The 12444-nt window shown below is 38.7% G+C and overlaps 1 protein-coding gene across 1 annotated transcript; it reads left to right on the plus strand.

The window, feature by feature from the left end:
* The first annotated feature begins 10920 nt into the window (after positions 1-10920).
* On the plus strand, positions 10921-11301 carry LOC113337407. Its single transcript, XM_026583088.1, has one exon. The coding sequence runs from the start codon at positions 10921-10923 to the stop codon at positions 11299-11301; it is 381 nt and encodes a 126-aa protein (XP_026438873.1).
* Positions 11302-12444: the final 1143 nt, after the last annotated feature.

A 12444-nucleotide genomic window follows, 5' to 3' on the forward strand; every position in this document is an offset into this window, starting at 1 on the left:
TCATTATTTTGAGGTTTTTGCATTTCTCGGTCTGGTGTCCATTGAAGCAATGATACTCACAGTAATCTTTAGACTTCTCGGTCCTTGGGGGCTGTTTTCCCTTAGACCACGGCCACTCCAAATTTTCCCTTCCTTTGATCTCTCGCAAGATCCGAGCGTAGCTAGCATTGAGCTTCGTGTAAACCTGATCTTCGAATTTTCGATCGTCTTTTCGTCGTTCATCTCTTCGTTCCTTCCTATCTTCGTGCGGTCGTTCCACTGAGCTATTTCTTTTGGCCCCGCTGGTTTGTTCTGCGGAATTGGTACGGTGAGACCTCTGCGTTTGTGCCCTCGGGTTCTCACGCTGGATTTCTTCAAGACGAGCATACTTCTCAATAATTATTCGAAGATCTCCTTCTGTCTTAGGTACGCTTCCGTGGATCTCAACAAATAGTGGACTCATTCGGTCTAATCCCCACTTGTAGCAGTTGATGCTTACTACGGGATCCACACTCCCTATGGCTTGGCAGATCTTGTGCCATCTGTTGGTGTATTCCCTCGTGTTCTCCTTGTAACCAATTGCCAGAGAAAAATTTTCCATTCCGGTGACAGCTTTGTTGTACATGTAGGTTCTCAAGAATTTCTCTGCGAGTTGATCGTAGGAGTTGATGGAATCAGGTGGCAGGTTGTCAAACCAAGACAAAGCCGATCCCTTCAGACTTGATGGGAAATACCTACAGAGGACGGCGTCGTTTTGACTCCATCGGGCTAAGATACGATTATAATACCGGATATGTGCCGCGGGATCACTGGATCCGTCATAGCATTCAAAAGTTGGGACAGGGACTTTAACGGAATGGGGGTATTTGCCAGGCGATGAGTTAGGGGCGTGGAGTTAGCTTCTTTCATCACCTCTTCAAGCCTTCCTCCGCCTTGTCTGGCTTTTAACTGCCTGATCTCAGCCATCATCTCATCACGCAGCTCTTCCATTGCGCGGTAATGTCCCACGTTCTCATGCTCAGTTGAGCGTTTCTTTCTTCGAACTTCACTGTCATAATAGTCTAAGTCTTCGGCGGCATATTCCGGATCGGATGCACTGCTTCCCCTAGCGGCGTTTGCTAGGATGATTCTTCGGTCTCGATTAGGCTCTGGTGCCTTAGAATTTGCTTCGTCCAGTTGTTGGCTAGTCTTCGTGCTTTGGGCAATCCTATCTTTCAAGTCTTGGTTCTCCCTGCCAGAAAGCTACGGCATCTGCGTAGACCTGCTGGCTCTTTTTCAATTCTTCGAGCTCTACCATCAGTCGGTGGGACTGGTTTGATCCCTGATTGGGAGTTCCGGCTTGTACCCTACGACCATAGTTCCCCCTTCGTCTACTGTGTGTATTAAGGGTGGTAGAGGATCAGCTTCAATTGTTGGTATCTCCAAGTTTGGTCCCCTCGGTTGAGCTTCCACCCGCGGTACTAAAACCACTGGTATGGTTTGATTCTGACCGTTGGTTGACGGCATTCCGAAGACTGGTGGATGTGCTGGATGTGTCATAGATTCTGCCACCCCTTCTCTTTGTTGATGGATTTGGTTTGAAACCAAAGTCTTGTTAGCTTGTAGCCTGGAGGGCCAACAGTTGCGTTGTTTTTGTGGCTGCTGCTTTGAGAGCCGCGGCTGCAATGGAGTTAGTGTTCATAGGTGAGGTGATTTCCGCAGCATCCTGCCTCTGAGTAGCTGTTTTAGCTTTGTCTCCTTTCTGCTTGCTTCGGGTCATGACCGGGGTAATCCTCGGTGTCTCCTTTGATGAGGCTTTGGTTTTTCCTGCCCTAGTATCTTTTCCATTTTTAGTCCTTTTCTGCATAGGGGAATAAATAAAGAGAACCAAAGATATCCACGAGGATCGGGTTAGTGCCATTCGTATCCGCAAATTTGGAATAAAAGGAAATGAGCTGCCCAAGGGCCTTAAAAAGAGAAACATAAAGACTTCGGTCTAGTTTTCGCAATACAAATCCTCTAATAAACAATCATGGACCTTGTTTTCAGACTACTTTTGAAAAGGAAAACTCTTGAAAAGGCAGATCCGTAGCGAGAACTCATGAATCTGGATTATTAAGTCTTAGTTTTAAAAGAAAAACGCCTCACGTGCAAATCTGTGATAGATAGCCGTGGATTTGTCTGCTTTGAAATGGTGTTTGTGAAAATGAAGACCATGAACCTAGAATAAAAAAGGTTTTGAAAGCACGCTGAATCCAGAATAGGATACAACCATAATGCGCGTTTAAGGTGAAATCACAGGATAAGATAAATCTTTTACCGGGACAAAGTCCCTGTTTCTAGCGCCAAATTGTGAGCACATAAACCACGAAGCCATCTACGTGTTCACAAACAATATTCACACACGTTCTAATTCTAAAATTGTGCATCGTAAGCGTAAAGGGGATCATTATATCGATTCATCGACTCAAAGCCTTCGAGCTTGTCATTGTCTAGTCGAGTATTATCATAAATAATGTTCGTATGAAGGAATAAACAGAGAATCAAGTATAAATGTAAAGCACATGAAGTTCAACGATGAATGCAAAGTGCTGAAATGTAAATAAGACAAAGATTTACGTGGTCCGGCACCAAGGCCTACATCCACGGGACTGGTGTTTCACTATGTATTGAATGATTAACAAAGATAGTCGAATGACTTTAGAGTATCCATAGGTCTGCGGGAGTAGGGAGATTACTTACTCTTCCTATTTCTCTCTCCTATATTCTCCTGTAATTGCTCTCGATTGGTCGACCCCTTCTCTCTTAGTGGAGAGGGGTATTTATAGGGTTGGAACGTGAGCCCCATTTCTGAAGTGTCGTTGTAATCTTATCGTCTTGTGCTTTGTGCCCGTTACGCAGGGGTCTTCGGCATATGTTGCGGCCTGAGCTTGAATACGAAGGATTATCCTCGCTCCTTCCACGAGCTGATTGACACGTGTATATCTCTTTGGTATTTAATGCGGGTAGATGAATGTCTGCTCGTGTCAGGCAAGTTTCTCCTTGTCTGGTCATATCTTTGTCAGCCAAATTTCCTCTCAGCCGTTGATCTGGGATCTTCCTCGGGATTGGGTGTATTAAAACCCAAGGGGTATTATCTGGTGCTCCTCTGAGCCATCGTACCTCTGTGATCCTCTGTCCCTGACAGTCGGATCTGCTGACCGGTGACATCTTCTGATGAGATGCCTGCTATCATGTTTTGATATCTTATTTTGCATGTCTTCCACGTGTCTTTTTCTGTACACGTGGTGGATGATGAAAGGTGTGCATAGAAGCTGATAAGTCACTTAAATCACGAAAACCCACTATATTTTCCGCCTATTGATTCATGCATGTACTTCTATTTTGTAGATCATTTGGTAGCCATTGATATAAGCGCGTGCGTAAGCACGTGCCCAACCCTCTAAATTAAACAGTTCATAGTGAAGTCATTATAGCATCAAAAATGTAAAAAGTATGAAGTTGCTATGTGATCATCAAAAAGTATGAAGTTGTTATGTGATCATCAGGAAAAAAAAACAGGTTCTATATACGGTGGATTCTTCATCTTAAATTAGCATAGAATGGAATAGACACCATGGCATCTCTACTTTGGTCTTGGTTATCCAACTACGTCCCACATCAACACTCCATATAAATGGAATAGACACCATAGCAGTATCAAATAAAGCAACAAAATGGATCTAACTACCAAACAAATAAAGACAACTTACATAAAGAAAAGAAATTGTACTAAACCAACTGCTGAAGATAAAACTAGGGAGCTGTTGATCAGACGAGGTGCTTCTGTGAAAGAAGGTGGCCCGAGTGCTTCTTCACAGAGAAATAAAACCAAGGAAACAACTTAGAGAAAGAAAAGAAATTGTGTTAAACAAGCACGGTCTATCAATATGTTATACGTAGAAGAACATCTAAGTCTGTTGAGAAACATTAAAGGTGAGAGAAGTACGATGAATGTTATTTATTTTATCCGTACCATGAAGTTCTTAAATGATTATAATAGCTAGCATACTTATGACATATTTATTTCACGGTCTTGTTTCAGCAAACTTAACTTTCCAGCTTCTCGAAAAGAACAAATGCAGACATGATAATGATTTTTAGTAACATCAGCAACAAATCAAATCACTAAAACAGGCTGTCGTATGTTCCATAATAATCTTCAACCGTATGCAGCGGACCACACGTTGACCATGAATTTTCATTTTTTCAAAGAGACATCGAAGAGAAATTTAAAATGAGGGGTGAAGAATATGATAGTGTTTAGCACTTCACGTACGAAGCAAAAACGAAAATGATATTAGGTCAAATTCGTGAGAAAAACATATATTTAAATTCAAGTAATGCATGCCTTCAGTTAGTAAATGTTGCGCTCATTTTTGTTTACGATCTTTATTTGTTAATACAAGGTGGATTTCTTTGCTAATTTGTCCTCTAAATATCAAAATTCCCTATTTTTTAAAATAAAGAAAGAGTAATATCGTCTTGGACATATTTTTGTTTACCCGTTCACTTCACCTCTGCAATAAATCTTATTGGTTACTGTGATTTTTATTCAAAGCGTACTATTAGACCTTTAAGAGTTGTACCAAGAAAATTTACACCTCTTGCAGAAAAACAAAACCATGCGGAACCTCACCACATTCCTCATTATTGTCCTTGTTAGACCTGAAATGGTCAGAGTCCTACGCTTACGCTTAAATTGGGAGGCACGGTCCGTCCAGCTGTACTCTTTGGATGTGAAAATCAAACAAGATGCACAATGTGTGCCAAACTCCAAAGAGCTTTTTTAGTCTATTATACTGTAGTTTGTCTTCTGCCCGGATAAATCGTAACAGTTTCCATTTTGCTATCAAAATCCCAACTTTATCATCTGCCAGATAAACATTCTGGTCGAGTTTGAATTTCACAAAGAAGCTCACCATTTCTTAGACACTGTATGACTGTATCTGCAAACAATGAATGAAGTGCTTTTTTAAAAATATCTTCTGGATGGTCCAAATTTTTTCTTGTTTCGTGGTTTAATTACGACCATGCTATAGATATCAACTACATATTCCTTGGTGTTCTTACGGCTAGAAGTTCTTAAATGGTTATAATAGCTAGCATACTTATGACATATGTCCTTGACGAAAGAAACACCAATTTATTTTGCTCGGGCTGAAGAGGCGAAAAGTCAAACACCTAGTCAAAATTAGTCAACCCAAATCCGTTCTCATTTATTTTGCTCTGATATGTTTTGATTTTGTTCAATCATCAGCTTTTAATTCTTGTCTTGTCTGAACCTATCTGTTTGATAACTCGTTTTGGTTGCTGAATTTATTGTAAAACTCTCACGGTTTTTGATACCCTAGTTTTTATTTTTCTTTTTCTCCCTTTCTTCGTGTCGATCTCTGGTTCTAATTTAGCTGTTTTTTCCCTTTAATGGCATATTAATCTTCTCCTTTATTTGTTGCCACGCATGGTGTTGCAGTATTGTCCCATCAATTATCTGGGTTTCTCAATGGTTGGCAGTATCAAAGTTGGCATCTTCAAAGGTTGGCCTTATCTAACAGTGGTGTGTATCTTATTCATCTTTATCTTGTCGATCCATCGTTATCTGTATGGGAATCATTGTTTTGGTTTTAACAAGCTGCTACGGTTCTCGATCTTCGCTTCTGATGCTATCTCAATTTTATTAGAAGCTTTGAATCCTACAACTTTTTATCTGTTCTTCCAATTTCTTAAACCTTTAACCCATACTTATCCCTTTTACCTCTTGCAACCTCCTTCATATTTTGTTTATAAAACCCACCTCACAACCTTCTTCTTTCTTCATACCCTCTTCTGTTTTGTTATCATCTTCTTTCTCTTTATTTTCATGGCTCGTCCTTTTTTGAATAATATTGCTCACCAAATGGAAAGTGTTTCTATCAGTGAAGAGCCTATTAGGAGAAGAGTGATTATGCATTCTAACACTGCTATCTTAGCTGGAATTAGGGATTGGCAGTTTAGTCTTGCTGATAAGCTTTATGCTCCGGGGGTTATGTCTTGGCAAGACGCTGAACGTGCAGCTAAATTTATTTGGCCTCATCTTCGAAGACACAATCAATGGTTTGTCCAGGTGCGTGGTTTAGAGCCAAATATTTTTGTTATCAAGTTTAAAATTTCAGAAGATAAAGATGCAATTTTATTTGGTGGAGCTTGGAACCTTGATGGTCATTTGATTGTTTTAAAGGATTGGAATCCCACTATGGATTATCATCTACTGGATTTTACGGTTTCTCCCTTTTGGTTAGAGTATAAATATCTTTTACCTGAATTCACCTATGATGATATTCTTCGTATGTTTGGTAATATTGTTGGGGAAGTTAGAGTTATAGAACCAGATGGTGTGAACCCTCCTACATCCTCTAAGTTTAGAGCTCTTGTTCTCATTAATGTTAACACTCCCCTTATTACTGGTATAACTACTGCTAATGCTGCTGGTGTAACTAGGTGGATTGAGTTTTTTTACGAGAAACAGCCTTATCGTCTTTGTCCTGAATGTAAAGTTCTTAATCATGAAGAGGTTGACTGTGATAATATGGCTCATACCCGTCATGAGATGGAAGAAATTGTTCGTGGTTTTGGTTTTGTAGAGCCAATTTTGCCTCCTCAAAGGAATCCTGAGCAAGAAGCACTACTCTTTCTACAACATGGATCTCAGAGGCGTGATAGACTTCGACAACCTATTGAACAACAACCTAGACCCTTTGATGGTATGCGTCTTTCAATCTTCTCGGCCACTGATTCAGGTTCTGGTGCTTCCTCTTCATATCACAATCAAGCTCAGCCCTCTTCTTCCTTGAGCCCATCTTATCCTATGACTAGTGACGGTGCTAGTACTAGTGGTATTAAGAAAAGATATCGTCGTACACCTATTTTGGTTATAAATTCTGAGCCGCATACTCCTGATGCTGATTTGAATGACAATGTGGTTACTTCTCAAGTGGATGATACTGTCTCTGTTGAAGACGATACCACTGCTTCAGCCATGGATAATGTTTGGGACATTGTTGTAGCCTCTGCTTATAATGCACAGAATCATACTGATGCATGGAAACAGGTGATTGTCAAAACTTATCCTTCTTTATTCATTTTTGCTTTGTTTTTTCTTTTGTTGTTTTCTTGCAGTCTTTCTTTGAATTTCTCTGTTATTACCGTCATGAAAATTCTTTCCTGGAACTGTCAAGGTATAGGTAACCCTCATACCCGTGATTATCTTCATTTCTGTTTGACCAACAATGACCCTGATATTTTTTTCTTGTGTGAAACCAAAGCTCAGTCTAATAATATGAGATTTTATCTTTCTAAACTAATTCCTCATTACTGGTTTCATCCCTCTTTGGGTCTCTCTGGAGGTATCTCTCTTGGCTGGAAAAATGGAATTGATATTGAAATCATGCATACAACCTCTAAAACTATCCATGCTATTGTCCATACTCATGATAATAATATGGATTTCTTGATAACCTTCATGTATGGTGCTCATGATGATACAGAAAATGCTAACCAGTGGCAATATCTTATTAATATGCATTTGTTTGTTGATCTTCCTTGGGTTCTTCTTGGTGATTTAAACTTCACCATGCATGACTCGAAACTCATAGCTCTAGTGTCACTCATCCTCATCATGCTAGACATGTTAGAAATTTTGTTCAGCAACTAGGTCTCATTGACTTAGGTTACTCAGGAGCTGACACAACTTGGTCAAATCATCGTAGTGGAGATGATCATGTCTCTGCTCGTCTAGATAGAGCTTTAGTGAATAATCGCTGGATCAACCACTACACAAATGCACATCTTCAACATTAGTACCTGTTGCTTCGGATCACTGCCCGATTTGCTACATACAGTTCCTTCTGCTACAAAACATTCTCCTTTTAAACTCTACAAGTGTTGGTTTAAAATGGATTCTTGTACTGATACTATTGCACGCAGCTGGCAGCAACGTTTTCGGGGTCTCCTTCGTTTCAGTTTTCTAGTAAATTAAAACTAACCAGAACTCAGCTGCAGATATGGAAACGACTTTCTTTTGGCAACATCGAGAATAACCTTCAAAATATTCAGAAGCAGCTACAATTTTGCTATGACCGCAATTTGCCTTCTTCTCATCCTCAAGTTAAGCATCTAAGCTCTTCCTTGCAGCAATGGCTTTTGATTCAAAAAGAGTTCTTCATGCAAAAAGCAGGTGATAAATTTCTTGAAGCAGATAGAAAACTTCTTATTTTCACTCGATAGTCAATTACAATAAGAGAAGATCAACTATCAATTCTATCCAGGGTCCCTTGGGCATTTGTTTTGATAGCAGAAGTGATATTGAAGATATTTACTAACCATTTTAAGAATACTGCTACTTCTTCTAAGCCTCAGATTAATAATGAGATTCTGCAGCTTTTTCAACCTTGTGTTTCAGAAATACAAAACAATTGCCTTATCCAGGTGCCTCATGATCAAGAAATAAAGGATGTGGTATTTCAAATCAAGCCTTGGGATTCTCCGGGAAATGATGGGTTCCAAGCTGGATTTTATCAACATTGTTGGGATGTTGTTGGCACTGAGGTAATCTCCATGGTTCAATACTTTTTCACTCATAAACATATGCTCAAAGCCATCAATCATACTTATCAGGTTTTAATCCCTAAAATTTCAAACCCAAAAACTCCTGCTGATTATAAACCCATAAGTCTGTGCAATGTTAGCTATAAAATTATTTCTAAAATTTTAGCTAACCGTCTTAAACCCCTTCTTCCTGATATTATCTCCCCTACTCAAACTGCCTTTGTTGCAGGAAGACATATCCATGACAATATCATTATTGCTCATGAGATTTTGTTCAGTATGAAACATAAAAAAATTAAAAAGGCTTTGGTTGGTTTGAAATTAGACATGTCGAAAGCTTTCGACAGGGTTGAATGGTCATTTCTGCTTTCCATCTTTCGGCAATTAGGTTTTCATAATGATTGGATTAGTTTAATAGAGCAGTGTATTTCTACTTCAAATATTTCCATTCTTATCAATAGCAGTCCTTCTTCAACTTTTTCTCCGACTCGGGGTATTCGTCAAGGAGACCCGCTGTCTCCTTTTTTATTTCTCTTTGTTATGGAAGCTTTTTCTAGACTTTTGCAGCTTAATGTGGACTCCGGTTGTCTTTCAGGGATTAGAATTAATCATCACTGCCCTTTAATTAATCATCTGTTCTTCGCAGATGATTGTTTTTTATTTTTGGAAGCTGATTCTACTCAAATGCAACAGCTTCAACACTTGCTTCATATATTTGGACAAGCTTCAGGTCAGGTGATAAATATGCAGAAATCAACCTTATTTTTTGGAAAGCACACTTCTAATGCTCATAAGTCTAATATCACTGGTATTCTTGGTATGAAAGTTATGGGACTTGGCGAAAAATACTTGGGTATACCTCTTCTGCTGCATAGATCCAGACATAAGAACTGTCAGGGGGTTATTGATAACATGAATAATAGATTGCAGGGCTGGCAGAGCAAAATTGTGAATCAAGCAGGAAGAACTACTCAGGTTAATTCTGTTCTAATCTTTATGGGTATGTATCAAATGCAGGTTTTCAAACTACCTGAAGCAACTCTTCAACAAATGGAAAGAATTCAGAGAAGCTATTGGTGGAACAGTTACATCAAGCCACGTTCTCAAAAGTACATCTCTTGGAGGAAGGTATGTTTACCTAAAAGGCTAGGTGGTTTAGGACTTAAAAATTTATGTAACTATAACTTAGTTTTTCTTGCGAAACTAGATTGGAAATTGTTACATAACCAAGATGCTTTATTGGCGAAGTTGTTGAAAGGTAATCATTTTCCTCATCATGACCTGCATTTCTTCCCTCCTCCGGTTAACTTAAATTCAAGTTGGATTTGGCAAAGTATCTCTATTGGGCTTGAGATTGTGTTGAAAAATGCTAAATGGCAAGTTGGTAATGGTGCTCATATCAACATCTGGACTTCTAATTGGATTCCTTCTCTGAATTCTGCTTTACAGGACTGGGGAGATTTGAATATTTCTAACTACCAGTTGGTTTCTGATCTTATAGATACTGATACTGAACAGTGGAATGTGTCGCTTGTTCGCCTTCTTTTTACAGCTGATCAGGTGAACTCCACTTTAACCATTCTCATTCAGTTAAATCAAGAGGATAAATTAATCTGGCCCTTTACAACCACTGGTATTTTTACTACTGCCTCAACTTATAAGATGTTGTGTTATAAAGATATCCTAACAGATAACTCCATGGGTTTATCTCAACATTTTTGGTTATCTTTTTGGAAGTTGAAAGTACCTTACAAGTTTCAGATTTTCCTGTGGAGAGCTATTCACAATGCTGTTCCAGTCAAATCAAGAATTTTCACCCATGTGCATAATGTTGATTTACACTGTGTACTTTGCAACCACAATCAAATGGAAGATCTGGACCATCTATTACTTCATTGCCCCTTCTCTAGGGCCATATGGCAGTATTTTTTACCTCATCAGTTTCACTTTATTTTGCAACACTCTTCTCTCTTATCTTGGATTCAGACTTGGCAACTCAAAGACTCCATCATCAACATCCAGAAATCTCCTGAGATTGTTCACTTAGCTATGTGCATCATGCATTTCATATGGAATCTTAGATGTAGGGTTGTTTTTAACAATACCACTCCCAACCATAACTCTATAGTCCATCAGGTCAATTCATACATTCTCCAGCATCATCTAGGAAACTCTCCTGCTAACTACAATCATCCTAATGTTCATAATAAGCTTTTACATCATAGATGGGATCCTCCTCCTTTGCAGTACCTAAAAATTAATATCGATGCTTCTTATAATTCTAGTTCTTTGTTAGCTGGTAATTGAATTATAATTCGGAACTCTACAGGGGCATATGTCATGGGAAGGGGAGCCTTGAGAAGATCTAGTAACGCTCAACAGGCCGAAGCATGGGCAATGTTGGAGGCTATGCAACTGGCAGATTCAAATGGTTGGTCTCATGTGATTTTTGAATCTGATAATCTGGGAATTTGTTCTTTTCTTCAACAACAATCTTCTCTTTGTCACTGGCAGAGTATGCCTCTTCTGCGAAAATGTGTAAACATATGTAATATTAATCCTGGTTGGTCTTGTAGTTTTGTGTATAGGTCTGGTAATAAAGCTGCAGATGCAATAGCGAAGGCAGCTTATAAGCATAATCTATGTGGGGATTGGTGGTTTCATCCACCTCCTTTGTTAATTCCCTACATAAATTGTGATGTATCAATTACTCATGTTTAATATAAGTTCTTTCCTTGGTTAAAAAAGAAAATACTTTTAACATATTTATTCCACGATCTATTGTTTTAGCAAACTTAACTTTCTAGCTCCTCGAAAAGAACAAAGGAAGACATGATAATGAATTTTAGTAACATCAGCAACAAATTACCTCACTAAAACAAGCTGCCACACGTTGACCATGAAAGAAATCTTCAACAATGTAATTAATTAAATTCAATTGGTTTACATGATTTATGAAGTGGACCACACGTTGACCATGAAAGAAATCTTTTCTTTTCTTTTTTTGGAAGAGACATCAAAGAGAAATTTCAAATGAGGGGTGAGGAATATATTATTTAAGCCTCCATATCCATATGATATACCAGCAATAATCTCTGGGGGAGGAACTTCTTAAAAATAGAATAATATATAGTTTCCTACATAAGTATTGAATTGTTAGGTAAATTTTGTATCTTAAATCATTTTCAGCTCACTACGATGCATAACCACTATATGTTGTCATATCAAAATAAAAAAGACACCTCTACGTGTTTTGCCATTCTTGTACTTGAAAAATTATTTGTAATTAACTGCAAAAGAACAAATTAATAAAACTCTGTTATGGCGTAGAGATGGTGGTTATGAAGTCTCACGTCTCTCATCTCCAAATTGAATAGATTTAAACATAGCCGTTTACAGTCCTAACCTAGAGGCAGACCGGAGGTCCTACACTAGAATAAAGTAGACTTTTTAAAGATACTATTATGGCCCTCACACCTGTTCTTGATTGATCTTGGATCAGTGGGCTTCCTCTTTGTGCCGCATAAAATATGACGCGAGGACCCACCCGTTTAAGTTTTCCTTCTCTCTCTCAAAGAAAAAGTTACTTTAATTAATTTGAAACTTCTATGAGATCAAACACCACGTTACACCGTCAAATCATTCATTACAATTACACCCAGGAAACTGGGACATGTGTAGTCCCATATATGAGTAATCCCATTCTCTCTGCATGTAGTTTATTTTCTGTCGCCAAATTTGCCTATCCATTTACTCTTTGGTTCGCTTCTCGATATGTATGGGTGATTCTGAACTCTTCTGGTGCATGTACTGTCGTGTTTCTTTTATCATGTTCCGAATGATCCAAGGTGTTTATGAGTCGTC

Source organism: Papaver somniferum, unplaced genomic scaffold (assembly GCF_003573695.1).
Source record: "Papaver somniferum cultivar HN1 unplaced genomic scaffold, ASM357369v1 unplaced-scaffold_16, whole genome shotgun sequence".
Classification (NCBI taxonomy): domain Eukaryota; kingdom Viridiplantae; phylum Streptophyta; class Magnoliopsida; order Ranunculales; family Papaveraceae; genus Papaver; species Papaver somniferum.